Genomic DNA, 21,145 nt, shown 5'->3' on the forward strand with positions numbered 1-21,145 from the left:
CAGTGCATGAATACAACCTTCAGTCATTGAGCCAATTATTGGAAAGTAAAAAACATACCAGATGGGAGCGTTAAATGTTAGGACCATATGGCATGGTGCGACTATGTGTGCGTACTATACCGGATTACAATTATCCGTTTGGTTATAACTGGTTTTTGTCTGCAGTAATTTTATTTTAAAGGCACTGGACACGTTTGGTAATTGTCAAAGACCAGTATTCTCACTTGGTGTATCCCATCATATGCATACAAATCTGTGGATATTTGGGCCAAATTGGTCATCAAAGTTACAAGAAAATACACAGTAATAAAAGAATTTATAAACAAAACACCATTGTTGCACAAATTTGTGTACATTCAGCTTCTCAGATTTATTTTTTTTTGTGAGAAATTACCTCTTCATCAATCAATCAATCAATCAACCAATAAAACATTTATTTCCACATTCACATCACATGGAGGCATCATCCTAAAAGCCGAGGCTTGTAGCGGATGTGCTCGTTACAAGATTACAGAAACTATGTTACTTCAGAGAGAGCTGTTTCTCACAATGTTTTATACTTAGTATCAACAGCTCTCCATTTCTCATTACCAAGTAATAGGTATATGTGAATAATCAATTTGAGTAATTATTTGTTACAAATGTGTTCACTGCATTCAACTGTTAAAACCATATGGCATGGTTTGACTACTACATAGGATTTAGACTATTGGGCTTAAAGGCAGTGGACACTATTGGTAATTGTCAAAGACTAGCCTTCACAGTTGGTGTATCTCAACATATAATATGCATAAATAACAAACCTTTGAAAATTTGAGCTCAATCGGTCATCGAACTTGCGAGATAATAATGAAAGAAAAAAAACACCCTTGTCACACGAAGTTGTGTGCGTTGAGAAGGTTGATTTAGAGACCTCAAGTTCTAAATCTGAGGTCTCAAAATCAAATTTGTGGAAAATTACTTCTTTCTCGAAAACTATGGCACTTCAGAGGGAGCCGTCACTCACAATGTTTTATACCATCAACCTCTCCCCATTATTCGTCACCAAGAAAGGTTTTTTGCTAATAATTATTTTGAGTAATTACCAATAGTGTCCACTGCCTTAAAGACAGTGGACACTATTGGTAATTGTCAAAGACCAGTCTTATCTCTTGATGTATCTCAACATATGCATAAAATAACAAACCTGTGAAAATTTGAGCTCAACCCGTCATAGAACTTGCGAGATAATAATGAAAGAAAAAAAACACCCTTGTCACACGAAGTTGTGTGCGTTGAGAAGGTTGATTTAGAGACCTCAAGTTCTAAATCTGAGGTCTCAAAATCAAATTTGTGGAAAATTACTTCTTTCTCGAAAACTATGGCACTTCAGAGGGAGCCGTCACTCACAATGTTTTATACCATCAACCTCTCCCCATTATTCGTCACCAAGAAAGGTTTTTTGCTAATAATTATTTTGAGTAATTACCAATAGTGTCCACTGCCTTAAAGACAGTGGACACTATTGGTAATTGTCAAAGACCAGTCTTATCTCTTGATGTATCTCAACATATGCATAAAATAACAAACCTGTGAAAATTTGAGCTCAATGCGTCATAGAACTTGCGAGATAATAATGAAAGAAAAAAACACCCTTGTCACACAAAGTTGTGTGCGTTTAGATGGTTGATTTCAAGACCTCAAGTTCTAAATCTGAGGTCTCGAAATCAAATTTGTGGAAAATTACTTCTTTCTCGAAAACTATGGCACTTCAGAGGGAGCCGTTTCTCACAATGTTTTATACCATCAACCTCTCCCCATTATTCGTCACCAAGAAAGGTTTTATGCTAATAACTATTTTGAGTAATTACCAAAAGTGTCCACTGCCTTAAACTGGTTATTGGTCGCGGTCATTTTATTTACAATGTAGGTGTTATCTTTTTGTCTTATTTGTTGGTCTATACGGTTTTTATCTGTGCAGTCTGCTACTGATTACAGCACAGTGTTGTTCTTTGAGCTTACGTGTTCGTGTATAATATTATCCTGTTGATTGGTGGTTGATGTGTGTCAAAATATTGATCGTGTTTTCTGACTGGTAGTTACGACATGATTCATACATGTATTACCGTCGTGAGAGAGATGATACCATCACTCGAGTAGGATTTGAAACTTTGCATGGTGGAAATAAGATATAGAAGAGTTAGCAGTAAAACCATGTAATGACTGTCTCTAAATGAGTTGGGGTGGTTCTGAATGAAGACGATCAGAGCATACTGATCGAAACGTCAAGTTAATCCAACGGTTCTTTTCAGAACCACCCCAACTCATTTAGAGACAGTCATTACATGGCGTTACCGCAAACTCTTCTATACCATCACTCGAGTCAAAGTTGATTTTTTTTATGCCCCGAAATTTGAATCTGTGATGCTTCTCAGATTGTTCATTCCTCTTAAGGGGTTATGCTTCCTGCATCCATCTACATGTATTTGCACCAGATTTCCAGCGGTATCTCGAAAGCGCTTGCGCCAACCTTTTGAAATGAATTTTTACATGTTGGTTTTATTGTGTACATAGATACATTTATAATACATGTAGGATAAAAACCATTACATAATTGGTTCAAAAACATGTATACGTACATGTACAATGTACTTTACTATTGAACATTCTTTACTGTGTACCTGTATCATGTGTACTATGTTTTTATAGCCTTTGACATTTGAGAAAGATTCTGCTAAGGTGGAAACATCCAGCCAAATGTCAGTTGTCTTTATTTGATATAGCTAATTGATGAATAAATAAATCCAATTTGTTTCGGGCAGGAAGTGCCTGTTTTTGTCATACATGTATGATTTTATCGCTTAGTCGTACAGGCCTGTATGCTTCGTTTTTCGAAAGGGCAAGGGCACCAAGGCATTTTCTCCATGGTAAAGGGCACCCTATGAGGAAATTGTAAATTTATAATAGCATTTAAAGGGCATCAAGCTAATGACAAGGGGGCATAGAGGCAATCGCCTTCATTGCCCCTGTGAAGTATGAGGCTGGTGTTAGAACAAAAGAACAGGTCAAGATCAATGCTAAATCTGTTTACTTAAAGGGATGCTGCAGTGAATTCAACTAAAACAGTTAACTTTGCTGTCATTTATTTCAGATATGTCATTAATTTTGCTGTCATTTAAGTCAGATATGTCGGGAATAACAAAACACATTTTATTGATGTTCAATACATATAACAAAACACATTTTATTGATGTTCAATACATATATATATATGTATTGAACAGCAATAAAATGTGTTTTGTTTATTCCCGACATATTTGACTTGCGTAAGTAGCGAATAAGTGATGCCCCCCCTTTTGTGGATTGTTACCGCCCCCCTACCATCGACCTCACGTCGGGAATTCAAAAATATTGTCGGCAAAAAGAGTCTGGTCCCTATTAACTACACGTCCCAGGTACCAGGCCACACAGTGCACACGTCATATGCACACAGCCAGGGGGCCCGGGGGCTCGGGTTACCGACATGACGTCACCTTTATGCAAATGAAGGCTCCCTTTAAGGGGCGGGGTGGTTTCCCCTACATGTTGTAATCTCTTGAAAACCATGTTTAAAATACTTGCGCATTTAATACAAAATATAACAAAAATATTTCAGGTTTAAAAAGTCATGTTTAATCGTTTAAATGAATAAAAAAAACACTGCAGCCACCCTTTAATTGCTTCAAAATTAACAAAGTTTTCCTTTTTTTATAACACAGCAACAACTGCAGGCGTACGTGGCTTGGGTCAACTCACAGCTAAAGAAGAGACAAGGATGTCGTATGGTGGAGGATCTCCGACGAGATATGCAAGATGGCGTCCCCCTGGTTCATCTCGTTGAGATAGTCTGTAAGTATGGCAGGGAAGAGACATAAGCGGGTTTTTTATCTGAATTCAGACTTTTGAAGACTGCCCGGAAACCGAAAATATCTATTTTTATTTTTTGAAAAAAAAATAATAAAAAAATCATGATTTGAGTACATTTTTTTTCTTTGGGACCTACATGTACATGTAGGTCTGCTTTTTATTCTACTGCCACAGGTTATTTCAGAACTTTGGGAGACTATACTAGTTCTGAAAATAACCGACTTGTTAACTACTACCTGGGCAGAAGGTAGGAAACTTTTGAATCAAGGGGACTTATCTTTTTACAACAATTCACTCCGTGGCATTGAATTTCATAATGGGAAGTCCCCTCGATCCACTTTTTCAAAGTACATTTAGAAGTCCCAGTAGAAAAATAGTTTAAAATTCACAGAAGATTTCAAGTTTTGGTTTAAATGCTTTTAGTCATCGTGTTTTCTTGAGTTTATATTGACATTTGTTTTTAACTTTATTTTTTATTTTTTTAAAATTAATTTTGGATTGATAGCTGGTGAGACGTTGGCCAGGGTGGATTACAGCCCTCAAACAACCACCGCCATGAGAGAGAATGTAGAACGAGTGCTCCAGTTTATGGCCTCTAAGAGGATCAGAATGCACCATACCTCAGCAAAAGGTAAGCAACTGCTACAAAATGTATGGCTGCAGTGGCTGCAGCGGCTATGGCTGCAGTGGCTACAGTGGCTACGGCTGCAGTGGCTACAGTGGCTACAGTGGCTACATGTATGTCTGCAGTGGCTATGGCTGCATTGGCAACAACGGCAGTGGCTACGGCTGCAGCGGCTATGGCTGCAATGGCTACAGTGGCTACATGTATGGCTGCATCGGCTATGACAGCAGTGGTTACGGCTGCAGCGGCTATGGCTGCATTGAGTATGGCTGCAGTGAATATGGCTGCAGCGGCTATGCTTAGAACTTGTTGCCAGTAAGCCACTCTGTGTCCCATTGGCCCAATTTTAGAAAGCATGTAAGCGTAAAAACTGCTAAGCAAAGATAAATCATGCGTAATGGAAACTAGTAACCAGCCAGTTTACATTGTTGTTGCTGGTTGGTGCCCCACTCATTTTTTGCTAAGCATTATTTTCTGCTAAGCAGCTTTATGAAATTGGGCCTTGGTCTTAAAGGGCATATGTCAGACGAGGCAATTTACAGGCAACCAACATTATTTCTTTATTGGGGATACATGTAGTTTGCGATACACAGCTTCAAGAATGTCTCTTGTGCTGCCTAAGTGTTCCTTGGGCAGATGGTTGCCAGTGTCACATGCAATTATGTCCTCTATGCAATACTATCCGGAGGACATTATTTCATATGTAATAATGTCCTCCGGACGGTTTTGCATATGCAATCGTGTCCACCCGTACGCTGCTGCATAATGCAATTGTGTCCGCCTGGACACATTTGCATATGCAGCTGTGTCCGCCCTGTGCAAAACCGTCCTTGCAGTAAATTAAACTCCCTTGGTCGACGGAACACGTTCGCCATTTTTTTACAGGCTAAGTGCATGTCATGAATGACATGGGAAATGTTCGGCCGTTGGGTATTCGCTGCAATCATAAAATACATGAACATTCATGCTGCATACTTCGTTCAGCGCATGCACGCTCGCTTACGTGCGCATGCATGTACAGTCATGTACATGTCCATGGATGGTTTTTGCATAGCCCCGGACACGATGTCATAATATGCAAAAGTGTCCGGAGCGGACAGTATTGCATGGCGGACACAATTGCATCTGACACCTGCAACAAGTTGTCTTTAAAAATTGGCCTGTATGACATAGCCTCTATGCATACTACTGCACACAATAAACACTGTACCTCCTTGACTGTATATTGATATTGTTTTATTTACTTGCTGGTGTTTTCAAGATGATATCCCACACCACTATTCCAATAATGGTTCAAGATAAACCACTCAATTGGGATTCAGTCAACAAAATGAAGTATTCATGATCCAAGGGTGGTAAAACAGAGAACTTTTTATGCAGGTTTTGTTTTTGTACAGACACATCCAAAACTAGTTCTGAGTATTAAACTTATCTTGAACAAAGGTCAATTGTTCGTAGTTTCACAATTATTATTACCATACATGTACACTGGAGGAGGAAGTACAAGGCTGTGATAGTTTAGATGGGTTGTCGTTGTTGCACTATGTGTAGAATGATCGTTGCCGATCGGTCTGACTCTGTATTCAACTCAGGAAACCAATGGACGATTATGAGTTCGGTGAGCTAAGGTTTCTCCTTAAGTTTCATTTTTCAGGAAATTTTAGTACGTATACATTGTATGTAGTTGCCTTGGGAATATAGTGTGTGTAATGTTGGACTGTGGGTCGTATTACTTTGCAGCCATAGGTAGATGTACCAAAACTTGTATTATAAAATAGTAACTTCACTTTGGCTTGTGTGGTACCTGTACTCGTTTCATGGGGTTTTACTTAGTGGAGTGATGTGTATCCTGACTGTTGAAATGAACAAGGCTTTTTACTTTGCAATATTAAATTTTCAGGCCTGTATGCTCTGTTTGTTGAAATGGTAAGGGCACCAAGATATTTTCTCCTTGGTAGAGGGCACCCTAGTATGAGAAAATTGTACATTTCAATTTGAGCATTTCAAGGGCACCAAGGCAATGACCAGGGGGCATGGAGGCAATTATCTTCAAACTGCCTCTGTGAAGTACATGTACTAGGCTTGAGTTTATTCCATGTTTTTACTCGTATTTTTTAAAATAATGTTGCTGTTTATCTCTCTTTCTGTATATTGTAACATTTATACTGGCCATTCTTTGATATTTAACATCTTTATGAACCTTCATCTTGTAAATACACGTGTTAATATCAATGATTCTAAAGTTTTTGTGTTGTACTTTGTAAGTTTTAGTATTTTTTATAATGAATCCAACCGTATGTGGTTGCAATAAATGAACCTTACCATAGGCCCTCCTGGGCTTTCTCGCCTCGGAAAAAAAACCAAACACTCGCAACACGTTGCAGTCGCGTCCTTAGCAAATCAGCTTCACAGCTTACAAGAAAATATAATTAGTCTCCCAAGTTAATAATATTATTATGCACTCTCATCACTGGAATGTACATGTTTTGTTGTTAACATTGTCTTTGCACCTTGAACATCTCTCTTAGATTGCTATTGCATTAAAAATGCTTATCATTATTCAGTGAAAATTTTCCCTTGTACATGTATAGCAGAGCAAAATTCTACACTACATAAATGTGTCAGATGCTACTAAAAAATCATAATTTTTGTTACTCAATTATTTTTAGCATTCACTGTGCACAAAATCTGTTCAGTCAAAATAATTGCCAGATGAAATCTTTCTCTGTTATTATTATTAATATTATTTCATCCTATCGCAGCATGCAAAAGAAAGATCCTATTTTCCTTTGTGCCAGTAACTTCTTGAGTCGAGCTATGACCCATAGCCTTGGATCTTGAAGTTTTTTCCCTTTGGATCCTTGCTTAATTAATATTATTATTCTTTTTTTTAATATTATTGTTATAGGATTTGAGGCATTGCATGGTGAGGTATCAATATATATTTGGTTTGCGGTAACACCATGTGTGTATCTACTTGCCAGGTAGAGTTTGTTCTTAGAGAACTGTCTTGCTTTATTCTACTACCAGAGTTTGTTCTTAGAGAACTGTCTTGCTTTATTCTACTACCGCGGTAGTAGAAATAAGCAAGACAGTTCGCATAGAACAAACTCTACCTGGCAAATAGATACACACATGGTGTTACCGCAAACCAAGTATATAATGTTGTTGTTATTATTATTATTAATATCATCTTCAGATATTGTAGACGGGAACCTCAAGGCCATCATGAGGCTGATCCTGGCCCTGGCGGCTCACTATAAGCCGAGCAGCGTCAAGCAGACTCCTCAGGCCACCTCTGCCTCCAACCCGACCGGGCGTAAGGCGCAGCGGCAAGCTTCCTTTGCTGCTATGGCGGCCAACGCAGCCGCCGCGATACACGATGTGAGGAAAGAGGCGGCCGGGGCTGGGTCGTCGCTACGGAGATACAGAGAACAAAGGTGAGAGTTCATGGATGGTGGACGGTTTATAATATCAGGCCATGTCCGAAGTAGAGCTTTCGGCTACAGCTTCGGCTAGATCAGCGCGTCTGGTAGGGGCATACTGTACCTGTAGTCGAAGTCGCTATTTCGGACAGGCCCTCACTGTGATTTCTGCATTTTGACCAGCATTACTAACTTTTGTTAACAAAGGGAAGCATGGTGCATGATTATCGGTTGTTTATATCTGGTGGTTGGTATCTAGACTACTTGAATGTATCTTGCGTGTATTTGAGTCTTGCGGCAAGGGCCCAATTTTGTACAGCTGTTTTAAAAGCACAAAAAGAAGCTTAGCACACCAGAATTATGCTGACTGGAATACTGAATGGTTACCAGCCAAAAATGCCAGTTAGTTCCCACCTAAAATCTGCGACTGGTAACCTGCTTATTTTTGCTCAGCAGAAATTCTTGACAATGCTTACTGGTTACCAGCCAAATTGCCAGATCTCATCTAAAATATGTGACTGGGATCCTGCCAAATTTTGCTTAGCAGAAGCTTTGTAAGCAATATTTCTTTTTGCTTTATAGCAGCTCTATGAAATTGGGCCGAACTGTTTGATTTCCTTTTCATTACACAGTTAAAATATGTCAGTGAACCCAAGATTCTCAAAAATATTTGAATACATGTAGATTTGCACAGTCTTTAGCAAGTTTAAATGATAACCTCCCATTAATTTGCACTCAATTTGAATATTTACGCAAAATCCAAAAGCATTTCAATAATTGTAAAAAGATCTGTTAGTTCATCTTTAAATTTTGATGATATTCAATCAAAACAGCATTGAATAAAGTAGTGACCTTTTGACCTGCACAACCAAATTCCTCTTTGGAATGTACAGAGTCACTTGATTGTTTGTCGCATTTCAAAGTTCGCTATACCAAAATGGCTATATTCTTGTAATTTTTCCCGTTTTCATGAGGACTCATATCTAATGGATAAAAAGTGCATTACAAAACTGATTTTGACCTAAAAGCCCCTCTTAAAGGCACTGGACACTATTGGTAACTGTTAAATACCAGTATTCTCACTTGGTGTATCTCAACATATGCATCAAATAACAAATCTGGGAACATTTTGACTCGAATTGTCATCGAAGTTGAACGAGAATAAAGAGGAAAAAAATACCCTTGTTGCACAAATTTCAGATTTCTGAGAAAGGCTCAGGCACATTCAAATATTTTAAAGACACTGGACACCTTTGGTAATTGTCAAAGACCAGTGTTCTCACTTGGTGTATTCCAACAACACATAAGACACCAGCTGGTCATGGTCGTTGTAAGAGAGTAATAAAAGAAAAACACCGTTGTTGCACAAATTTGTGTGCTTTCAGATGCCTAGTAAAAGACGTCAGGTCTGAAGTATTGTAATATTTGAGTGAGAGATTCTCAAAAACTGCACTACTTCAGAGGGAGTCGTTTTTCACAATAATTTACACTACCAACACTGACCAACAGCTCTCCATTGCTTGTTACTACATGTACATAAGTTTTTATGCTTAGAAATAGAATTATTTTGACAACAAAAATAATGATAGTGTCCAGTTTCTTTTGAGACTATACTTGCGTTCGAAACCCCAAATCTAACCTTAAAGCCAATGGACCCTTTCGGTAAACAGTGTTGTTCAAGGCCCACACTTTGTGTACCACAACTTCTATATCAAATAACAAACCTGTGAAAATTTAGGCTCAATCGGTCATCGGAGTCGGGAGAAAACAACGGAAAAACCCACCCTTGTTTCCGCGCGTTTCTCCGTGTCATGACATGTGTTTAAAATTACTCGTAATTCTCGTTAACGAGAATTTATACTGTTTTGCTGTTTTCTCGTAAAGTACAGCATTTCATGGAATAATATTTCAAGAGAAGTATTTCACCACTACCTTCTGTAAACCCTGTAAGTTATTTGTAAGTCTGGGAACTTTTTTTTTTTTTCTGAACCGAAAGGGTCCAATGGCTTTAAATCCCGTGCTATGGTATTTGTATCCCCTTTGTCTCGTGCGTGTTCTTGTTTGCTAAGTATAACAGTCAGCTTGCAGTCAATTGTGTTTTCATTGTGCGTATATATTTTTTTTGTTTCTGTTTTTGTTTTGCTTGTTTGGTGTTGGGTCGTCATCAGAGGCATGGGCCAGCGTAGCCGTAACACCAGCTCTTCCCCCGCTAAAGAACCGATCCAACAGAAGTTGAGGGCTAGCTCAAGGTATATTAGATTTTTCATTGAGACCTTATCATAGGCTGAAAGTCGTGCGTCTTGTAGCAATGTCAGTCAGTGTAAGGGGTCTATTGTTTGAACAATTAACTGGGGGAATTATAGACTTGACTCAAGTCCCAATCCCATGCCATCGCCAGAAAACTATTGTTTTGTGATGCTCTGCATTCCCCAACCTGTTCCACACGCGGGACCATGATAGCTACATTTTGACTGCAGGCATGCTTAGGGACCTCTCGCACAAGAACGGGACTTGAATCAAGTCTAGGGGAGTTATTGCAGTGGTGATAGTGAACACTAGTAGACCTTTATCACGCTGTCACCATCTTGGTCATGTTCCATGTTTCCATAAGAGTAATGAATGCTAACATTCATTGCGCAAACATGACACCAGACTATTATTTCGTCCAGCCTCAGTTTGGTTACAAGAGTTGGAATGGAGTAAAATCAAGATGGCCACACCGTGATAAAGGTCTGTAATTCTACAGGTTTTACCATTTGCTGAGATGTGAAACCATTAGACTGTTTCCCTGTCTTTACCTGCAAGGATAAAAACAGGTATACGTTTTGTATATATACACATGTAAGTCAGATTTCACTGCAAATCTCCAGAACCATGAAGGTCATGTGAAATGATGCAAGGTCAAAGGTGAACATGGACATGGACTCAATGGCAGATCTCTGGCGTATTTCACACGTCTTGAAGTGTGACGTCAGATGTTCAGGGTACAAGAAAATGTGAACCTCAAAAGGATAGCAAACTGTGTGGCCGTAAAGATCATTAGAGTTCATTCACCTTGCAATATTTGTGTTTCAAGAGAACTGAGTTTAATTAACATGGTGTACCCTTCCCTGCCCCCTCACCCCAACAAAAATTTCTTCCAAAAAAATGTGGAATTATTTTGTTCATGAATACTAAAAGCATTATGACAATGTGCATGTGCATGTACGTATGTAGCTTTGTGTAATAAACAAGTCTTGTGACAATGATGCATGGTTAACTAATGAAATGAATGAAGGGATACCAGTCATAAGCAATGTGCTAAGCAAAGTTTATTTGGCTGGTTACCTGATTTCTGTTAAGCAGAACCTTCCAGGACAATTTCATGATGCTGTTTAGCAGAAAATACTGCTTAACAAATTTCTTTGCTATTAAGCACAAAATGAGTGGGAACCATTCGCAATAATGAAAACATTATGAACTGTTGGCTGGTAACCTTTGTTTTTGTTAAGCATGATTTTTCTTTGGCTTAGCAGGTTTTTGTGCTTAATGGCATTATGAAATTTGGCCCAGTACCTTTCTGCAAAACCGATACTTCACAGAGGCAATGCCTTGGTGCCCTTGAAATGCTCAAGTAGAACTTTACACATTCCTCATACATTGGTTACCCTTTACCAAGGAGAAAATGCCTTGGTGCCCTTGCCCTTTCAAAAACGAAGCATACAGGCCTGCCTTAGCAAATGAATAAAATTGAATCATGTTTCCTTTAATTTCTTACAGCTCCGATAGTGAGCGACCGACTGCAGCCCCAAGCCCCCTCCCGGCATCATTAATTGCCCCTCATCCATCCAGCCCGACGCCTAGTACCTTGACTCGTTCCAGTGACCACTCTGGGACCAGTAGCCCAAGGCTCCAGGCTGTTAGTGCCATGGGGCACATGTCGGACTCAGATCAAGGTTTGTAACAGATTGACATTTTTTTTTGATGAAGAACTTTTACATTTAACAAAATTTGTTCTTGTAAACATGTTGTGATGAGTTTGGTCAGAATGCACACTGTGTTTCTGCACTGCAAAATAAAAATGGTAACACCTTAATTTAATTAAATAATAAACATATTATTTCATGATGACAGTTAAAAAGACGGGTACAGGTTATTCACCTGTATATTATTATGTACGTTACAAGTAATGTTCAGTGGGATGATTTGCCTGGTACGTGTAGGTTGTCCTCTATAACATGCATGATATTCTTCCTACAGTCTTATTTCAAACTGTCTTGCTGGTGTAAAAAAACAAAAAAAATTGTGGTTAATTAGCGTGACATTTCTGTTAAAGCTCACACCATCTGTCACCTAGGTCAGCCCTTGTACATGTGTACCATACATGCACATTTGCATGTACATCCTGCCTGTCATAAGCAAGATTTGCTTGTGCTTGGCAGCTTTACTAACTTGGGTACAGAACAATGACTATTGTTCTCTGTACCCAGGGTTCTCCTCACACACAAGGAAGCGTATTAGGTCGATACAAGAATTGCTGGTTTTTTTTAGGCCAAAAACAGTTTGTTTTTTTTAAGAAGAGAAAATCAGATACAGAATGCTCCAAATTGCACAGTAGGCCTATGGCTTTTAAAACCAAGATAAACACTTAGAAAACATTCCAAAGACCTTGTTTCATTCAATACAGGGTGCTTCGGCCAAGCATCCACAAAGTTTGGTCTGGTATGCCCCAAAGTTCGGAAGAAAACCTGGGCAGAAAACCTTGGAGCCATTTTATTTGTAGTCACACAACCTGCAAAAATATAACGAGGGTTGGTTGTAGTCATTCTGCAATGTCAGCACTCTGTGATCCATTTCCTCATTGGGCCTTTACGAAACAGCAGTTGCAGCTCTTGCGTGGGCTTCATAGCTATATTGAAGTGTACAAAAAAACACATGAGTGATAGGAGCTGTCAAGCTGAAACCATGGTTTCGCAAACGCCTCTAGCCTGGTCTTTAATCCAGACAGGAAAGGAAGAGACGCATGTTGTTTTTGTTTCATTTTCATAATTTTGTTGTTCCAATTAAAACTTTTGCGGACAGTACGGGAAGCCATGGCTTAGAAAACACCGCTACATGTAGACTGGTTTAATCAGGACAGGAAAGAAAGAGACACGTGTTGTTGTTATTTCATTTTCATAACTTTGTCGATCCAATTATTGCATACAATACGGGAAGTTGTGATAGGAGAGTGTGTGACGTTACTTCCTGAACATTTTCCTTTCAATGCTGGGTGATTTTCTTTGAGCGTATTTGACAAAAAAACATCAATGTTTAATAAATTGAGTCTGAAATTTTACATGAAGTTCATACTAGAAACCACTTTTGGTGTGAATTATTCCCCTTTGAAAGTAAGGTGTATTAATTGTATTGTATTGAATTGTATTTAATTTTGTTCAAAAAAGCTGAACAAACCCCATACCCTTGGGAAGGGTTAAAACAAAATTAAGACTTATAATGAAAACTGTAATTGAAAACCTGAAATATGCAGTCAGCTGATTTTGGTTGTTAACCCAAATTAATCACAGTATGTTTACATGTAATAGATGTTAAATTTGCATCGGGGATAAAGAATATTAATTTTGTTTTTTACCCATACACCGATGTGTGTTAGCACTGTATACTCAGTACTTTCCCGAGTCCTGGCATGTTACTCGGGTGGGATTCGAACCCACGACCCTTGCAATTCTAGAGCAGTGTTTTACCAACTAGACTACCGAGGTTGCCCGGCAGCTAGAGGCAGTTCGAATCCTATGTTTTGGCAGCGGGTACCGCAACGATATAATAGACGTTAAATTTGCATCGGGGATAAAGAATATTAATTTTGTTTTTTACCCATACACCGATGTGTGTTAGCACTGTATACTCAGTACTTTCCATGCTGTTTAAATGCTGAACATTGCTCATGGTGTTTAACTATTTTCTCCTGACTCAAACATCATCATCATCAATCGACAAAGACTTGTGTCCGTGGCCGCCGCCTCATTCTCAAATTATAATGGGTGCGCACTCCTGGAGTCGCCGCCATCACCTGTTCTCTTTCAATCGCTGCTCTTCTCAGCTCACATACATGTATACGCTTCTACCACTCCACTTTGTAACAATGTCTATCCAGCTCTCGCCGGCCTCTACCTCAAATTGTACCACACTCACACAGCTTTTGTTATTGAATAATTGATTCAAACTAAATGTCATGAAAAGCAACAATTTAAATGATCAGAGATCTTAAGAAAGAAGGAAGTTGACCAAGTATCAATTTAAAAACATCACTTCCCCGTGATAATTGTTTTGCCATCAGTGTGATCTCACTCAGCACAATCCGATATTGATAAGCGATACTTTTTTCCTTGAAACTTCCTGTCTGTATAAAATCAACACCAAAAGTACAATAAAAAATCATCAGTTAAAAACAAGGCAGTCAAAACAAAATCCAGTTCATTCACAAGATTCGTTATTTTGGTTGAAGTCGTCGTTTCCTCATTCAGCAAGAATTTGGATTTTAAACAAAGTCTGACAATGTTTCAGTTTGCGATGTTTCGGAAGAAAGCAACTCACCCCCCAAAAAAACATGAAGGTTTGTTTTGTCAAGTTGATGGATTTCATGGCTGTCATTCGCTTTATCGGACGCTAGTTATACACTCAGCATTCGTTCCTCATTAGTCGGGCATTCGTCTTCATGTACAGTAGGAGTCAGAAGTTTGTTATTTATACTCGGTATGCTCGCTGTATGGGGTGCATGTTGGTCTAGCTAGCGCTCAAGTTTGATCCCTAGCTAGACCAGCATGCACCTCATTCAACAGTAAGCGCTTGCCCAATGGGTATTTGCAAAAAGGTCTATTGACCCCTTGCACACATGTCACACGCGGCGACGGTGCCACGCTCACCATGGTTGGCAATGGAACTGCCGTGTCGCCTAAAAAGCGCACTCCACTGATTAGCGCACAGATTGCATTTCCCACCAGTATGGTGCATCCAAGATTATTCTGATGATGACGTTAGGTGAATTGGGTCAATGTTGAGCTTCTATCTTTAGCATTAGCAATTAGTGTTGACGGTTAATCAAGACCTACATCAAACCCCTTCCCTGGCATGGACTCTTGTTTAATTATTTACTTGTTTGTTTGTCAACAGGAAGTCCAGAAGAGGGGAGGTCAAGGTCAAGTTCTCGGAGGTCATCCATCGCGTGGAGCGAGGCACTATTAGAGGAGCATAATGAGATGACGGGAGACATCGAGCATACTAAGAAACTCTTGAGTCAGCTTCAAGAATTGGTAAGAGAAGATTATTGAATATTGGTCGTTGATTATTGATGGTTTACTCTTGACTGGGAATTAATTTATCTGTTTTTAGCCAGAATTGTGGGTGGTTTCCTTTTGCCCCCCAAAAATTGAAATTCCGTGTTTTTTTTTGCCCCCCTCCCCCCTTCCCCCCCCCCCCACCACCAAGAAAAAGAAAAGATTGGAGAGTGTTAGGCTTTTAAAATGAAAGATAAATGTTTTAACATATATTAAAATATTGGGCTTCATACTCACAAGTTTTTGAGCTATAACACTCAACAGCAAGGTGTTTTCAAAACTTCTTTTAAAGACACTGGACACACTTTTGGTCATTGTCAAAGACCAGTCTTCTCACTTGGTGTATCTCAACATACATGACATCAGCAAAAAATAACAAAATCTGTGAAAATTTGAACTCAATTGGTCACCATTGTCACACAAAATGTGTGCTTTCAGATGCTATATTTCAGACCTCACGTGCGTGAGTTCTCAAGATGAGATCAAATATTTTACTGAGAAACTATTTCTTTCTCAAAAAATACGCTACTTAAGAGGGAGCCGTTTCTCACAATGTTTTGTACTAGCAGCAGCTCTCCATTACTCTTTACCAAGTAAGTTTTTATGCTAACAAATATTTTTGAGTAATTACCAGTAGTGTCCAGTGCCTTTAAATCACTCCCATCGACTCGGTCACCATTGTCACACGAAATGTGTGCTTTCAGATGCTATATTTCAGACCTCACGCGTGAGTTCTCAAGATCAGATCAAATATTTTACTGAGAAATTATTTCTTTCTCAAAAAATACGCTATATCAGAGGGAGCCGTTTCTCTGCTAACATTTATTTTGAGTAATTACCAATAGTGTCCAGTGCCTTTAAATCCCTACTCCTCCGGTATAGTTTGAACTTCTCTTCGGTTCAGTTAAGGTTACCAAGTAAAGACTGGGTGAGCAATCAGGCGATAAAAATAGGTTATCTACAAGGATGTGACGCCTAAAGCAATAAAGTTCTTTCCTTTGAATAAGTTGATGACGTACAGTTTGCTGCTTTTTATCCACCCCTAGTTACTGAGTGGACGACTCCAAGAAGAGGATGGGAGTTCAGAGGCCGAGGAAGACCAGATGATGTTTGAGGGGTCAAATGCTAAGGAGCAATTGGTGGGTGAAATTTAATATTTATTGTCATTACTATTGTGTCTCATTGTCGGGTTTTTCTGGGCCCAATTTCATAGAGCTGCTTAAGCAAAAATTTTTGCTTAAGCAAAAAAATAATTAATAATAATAATAATAACAAGTTCTTATATAGCGCATTTCACAATAAACCGTATCAATGCACTTTACATTAGTCCCCTGGTCATTGGGCCAATAAACATCCCTTTAATCTTTCTCAGCTCCCATTTAGGGAGTATACAGCCCCGAGCTGCCGTGGCGCTCCGAAAGCTTTTCATTCACAATATCAACCTCTACCCTCGCAGGTACCCATTTATACCCCTGGGTGAAGAGAAGCAATTATAGTAAAGTATCTTGCTCAAGGACACAAGTGTCACGACCGGGATTCGAACCCACACTCCGGTGAATTAGCACCAGAACTTGAATTCGATGCTCTTAACCACTCGGCCGCGACACTCTACGCTTATTGCTTAGTAAAATCAGATAACCGGCCAAGACTCCACTCAACTGTAATGCTAAGTAAACAACAGCTTAATACTAGTCATAAGCAATGTATGTGGCAGGAAATTTTGGACAGTAACATGTGTAAAATAAGCGAGCTATTTTCGTGCTTAAGCAAATTTTTTGCTTAAGCAGCTCTATGAAATTGGCCCCTGGTCAGTATGTCTTTGAGTCCTGTAGCAAGGCAGCTGCTACACTCCGGAACTCATCCCTAAGAGACTTAACCGAACTAAACAAATTAAGGAGCGAACTGAAAACTCATCTATTTAAAATTGATTATTTTCACTGAACGGTTGAATAATTTTTAATTGTCAATAATCTACGTATATTTTTACCCTACTCTTAATGCTTGCAAAAATTCTTTATTAATGTTTTGTATTTTAGATTTTAGACCTAATTTTAGACCTAATACTTTAGGATTTTGCATCTATTTATTAAGTTTGTTTATATTTTGTACTGGTTGAATGTTTCAATGAATTTTTACTCCCGTTGTTATGATTCCGTATTTTCTTATTTTTTAGTTTGTCTATTTTCCATGTACATCGCCCTAGAGCATGTTTACATGAGTAGGGCGCTAAATAAGTTTTAGTATTATTATTATTATTATATTACTGAAACTAGTAACCGTTATTGGTTTATCCTTCAGATCAGGCATAAAGGCAGGCCTCGTTATTAACCCCTGGCATCCACAGCGATTGCCATAGTGTCCTGTACTTTTGCTGTCGTGCCCTTTAAAAAATTCAAATACAAACTAACATTTTCCTCATAATAGAAGAGCCTCTTATACCAGAGGAAAATTGCTGTGCCCCTTGAAGAGCGAAGTTTGAGGCCTGCTGTTGGTCCCATTTGTTTGTGTTTTTTCAGGCAGACTTAAAGCCATTGGACCCTTTCGGTTAAGAAAAAAATAAAAAGTTCACAGATTTACACATAACTTACAGGGTTTACAGAAGGCAAGGGTGAAAGATTTCTCTTTAAATATTATTCCATGAAATGCTTTACTTTTTGAGAAAACAGCAAAACAATATAAATTCTCATTAACGAGAATCACGGATTTATTTTAAACACATGTCATGACACGGCGAAACGCGCGGAAACAAGGGTGGGTTTTCCCGACTCCAAATTATTACAAGTTTGTTATTTGATCTTGAAGTTGTGGTACACAAAGTGTGGGCCTTGGACAACACTGTTTACCGAAAGGGTCCAATGGCTTTAAGTCATTGTAACTCAAAATATTAACATGCCATCTTCGATAGTTAAGTTTCGGTTGTTCTTATCTTCAGGTTGTCGTACAAGCGAGACTCAACCAGCGTCAGGAAGAATGTAATCAGCTCAGGAGCGAACTCACTAAAGTCAAACAGGATTGCCGTAATCTTCAAGGGACAAAGGTAAGGATAAACGGGAAGATTTTAAAGCGCGGTTCATACTTCCTGCGAATGCGCATGCAAAGCGAATTTTGGTGACGCAACAATCGGAACGCGCTCCATTTCCCTTTGTGATGCAATGAACCGGGCTTCTAACTGAAGAGAGATTTGAGCCGCTTCCAAGGTTGTACCGTAAACTTGGGTTTAATCCCTGGATGTACATCAGTAACAGGTTGGATGTCTTCTGACTGGTAACCCCTCAAACAAATATATTGACAAAATAGCGAGATAGTCAACACTAGAGCTAGATACATGTACATGTACATGTACACGTACACTGTAGCTCATTTGGTAGAAAACTGCCACAACAATCTAGAGGATGTTGGTTCAAATTTCGCTCTGTGAATTTTTGTATTGTTCAACCCCACATTATTTAAAAGTTACCCAGTCAGTGTCCCTTGTGCTGTTGTGGATTGTGGACTCTCGGCAATACCTCAAACAATTCAACAATTTTCACTAATTACAACTGTGCATGTAGTTTTACTGTAATATGTATATTTGTATATAAAATTAAAGACAACAGAATGGTTCCAAAAACCAAAGGTATCATATACTTTCTCGTTGTTAAGTTTGAATGTGAAAAAATTTCTCTTTCAAGAAAGTTTCCATCGTAAATAACCCAGAAAGTGCGCCTCCCTTTGATTCCCTCCTTAGGCTGGTCTCCAATCAAGGCTGACGGAGCAGGATAATGCTTTGCTTCAGATGAAGGCGGAGTTACTCCGAGTTGGATTCACTCAACAGACTCAAGATGCTGAAAAGGTACACGCCAGTCTTTTCTTGCCCGTAGGCCAGAGCTGCAAACTCTCCTAGATTCTGCAGAAAGTTCCTTGACAGTGAACCAATCTTTCCGTGGAAGTGTCATGATAGAGTAGTTAAGAGCACTGAATTCAAACTCTAGTGTTTCTGATCAGCAGAGTGTGGGTTCGAATCCCCAGCTGTGACACTTGTGTCCTTAAGCAAGACACTTAACCACTTCGTCCTTCTGATGGGACACCAAACTGTTGGACAAATGTGTTGTATAATGCATGTAAAATAACCCAGTGCACTTATTGAAAAGAGAAGGGGTTCGCCCCAGTGTTCCTGGCTGTGGCTGCTGTATGCGCTGTAGCACCTTGTAAACCCTTATAAGGTGCTAAATAATTGGGTCTCAAAATTCATCACTGCAATAACCTATATCTTTCTGATAGTTTGTGTACAGACAGGGATGCCAGTTTTCCGGCTATTGCCGGAATTCCGGCTATTGCCGGAATTCCGGCTTTTTCAAATTTTCCCTGTTTTTTCGGTGCTCTGTGTTTCATCTGGCCGGGAAAAAAAAAGGGGGAAAAAAATTCTTTTTCTGTATGTTTTATTAAAAAAGTGCTGTTATGTTTTTTTAAATAGTTTTTCTGGTCTGAGGGAGGGGGGGGGTGGGGGCAGTGAGCCCTTTTCCTTCAAAAAATATTTCAGGCTCTGAAGGAAAGAGCCACTGGCATCCCTGTCTCAGAGCCTTGAGTCCCTTGTTTGGTAGATACGTGTGCTATATCAGACTTCGATATTATTATTACATTGTTCTGATCAGCAGATTTTTAAAATCTTAGCAAACTTTTTGCATGAAGGGTTTGGGTCCTTTTTGTAGGCGGAAAGTTTTTTTTCCAAAAGATTACATTAAACTAACACAGTTTAAAGATAATGATGGTAGAGAGCTTCCCTTCTAATATTACCTGCGGAGGTGCTGAAGTTTTTGTGAAATGAGTGAAACAATATCACAGAAATTAATTTAGCATGTACAACGTATTCACGCGACTCTCCTGAAAAGTTTGCACTGAGTTTCACATTTTTTTCTCTTAAAAACCTGATGACTAATGAAGCTGAAACTTCTACAGGTAAATTATATTACATACATTTTCATTCACAGTTAGTAGGGATCCATATCATGGCAAAAAACTTGATCTGCAAAAGGTATCAAAACCGTTTGTTTAAAGCCATTGGACCCTTTTGGTAAACAGTATTATCCAAGGCCCACACTTCGTGTACCACAACTTCTATATAAAATAACAAACCTTTGGAAATTTAGGCTCAATCGGTCATCAGAGTCAAGAGAAAATAACGGGAAAACCCACCCTTGTAACCGCATGTTTCGCCGTGTCATGACATGTGTTTAAAACACAGTAAATCCGTAGTTTCGATTATCGAGAATTGATATTGTTTTACTGTTTTCTCAAAAAGTAAAGCATTTCACGGAATAATATTTCAAGAGAAGTCTTTCACCACTACCTTCTGTAAACCCTGTAAGTTATTTGTAAATCTGTGAACTTTTTTTCTTTTTTTTGTACCGAAAGGGTCCAATGGCTTTAAAAGCAGCTCTATGAAATCGGGCCCTAGAGTGATCTGCCAGTTGTTTTTGCTGTCAATTATTTTTTTGAGAGTATATTTTTCTTGATATTTATTTTCAGTCTGATCTGAAAAGACGTCTTGAAGAGAAAGAGCGTATGATCTCTGACCTCTCGAGACAGATGACCCAAAAGGTTGACCTCCTCAAACAGCAACAGGAACAGATTGAGAACCTAACCCAGCAGCTACAGGAACTCAACTCCTTCAAGGTCAGTCTAAAGGTCAAAGGTTAAAATCAGCATTATGGGAAAGCTTCTTAAAAGAATGTCCAAGTTCGGCCATAAAAACTCAGAAACTATACATCCTTTTTTAAATGAGTGGGTGTGTTTACATTGAATAACTTGGGTCATTAAACGTATTGGATGAGTCGTTAATTTTATTGGCATAATTTGTAACACACTCTGGTTTAAAAAAGCTGGAGTAAAACCAAAGTTTAATATTCTGTATCCCTGAT

At 38.9% G+C, this 21,145-nt stretch overlaps 1 protein-coding gene across 7 annotated transcripts in view; it reads left to right on the forward strand.

Annotated features, from left to right (window-relative positions):
* LOC139951287 (dixin-like) overlaps positions 1–21,145 on the forward strand; it is an 81,476-nt gene that overhangs the window by 50,488 nt on the left and 9,843 nt on the right. For 6 of the 7 annotated variants that reach the window (XM_071950095.1, XM_071950094.1, XM_071950100.1 and 3 more), the window contains exons 3-12: positions 3,738–3,867; positions 4,391–4,516; positions 7,710–7,950; positions 10,104–10,184; positions 11,695–11,870; positions 15,085–15,224; positions 16,295–16,387; positions 18,181–18,285; positions 18,976–19,080; positions 20,754–20,900. In XM_071950095.1, coding sequence (XP_071806196.1) covers positions 3,738–3,867; positions 4,391–4,516; positions 7,710–7,950; positions 10,104–10,184; positions 11,695–11,870; positions 15,085–15,224; positions 16,295–16,387; positions 18,181–18,285; positions 18,976–19,080; positions 20,754–20,900 — 1,344 coding nt within the window. The remainder of the gene's footprint in view (positions 1–3,737; positions 3,868–4,390; positions 4,517–7,709; positions 7,951–10,103; positions 10,185–11,694; positions 11,871–15,084; positions 15,225–16,294; positions 16,388–18,180; positions 18,286–18,975; positions 19,081–20,753; positions 20,901–21,145) is intronic. The other variant, XM_071950096.1, reaches the window with a different exon arrangement.

Source organism: Asterias amurensis, chromosome 19, assembly GCF_032118995.1.
Source record: "Asterias amurensis chromosome 19, ASM3211899v1".
Lineage (NCBI taxonomy): Eukaryota > Metazoa > Echinodermata > Asteroidea > Forcipulatida > Asteriidae > Asterias > Asterias amurensis.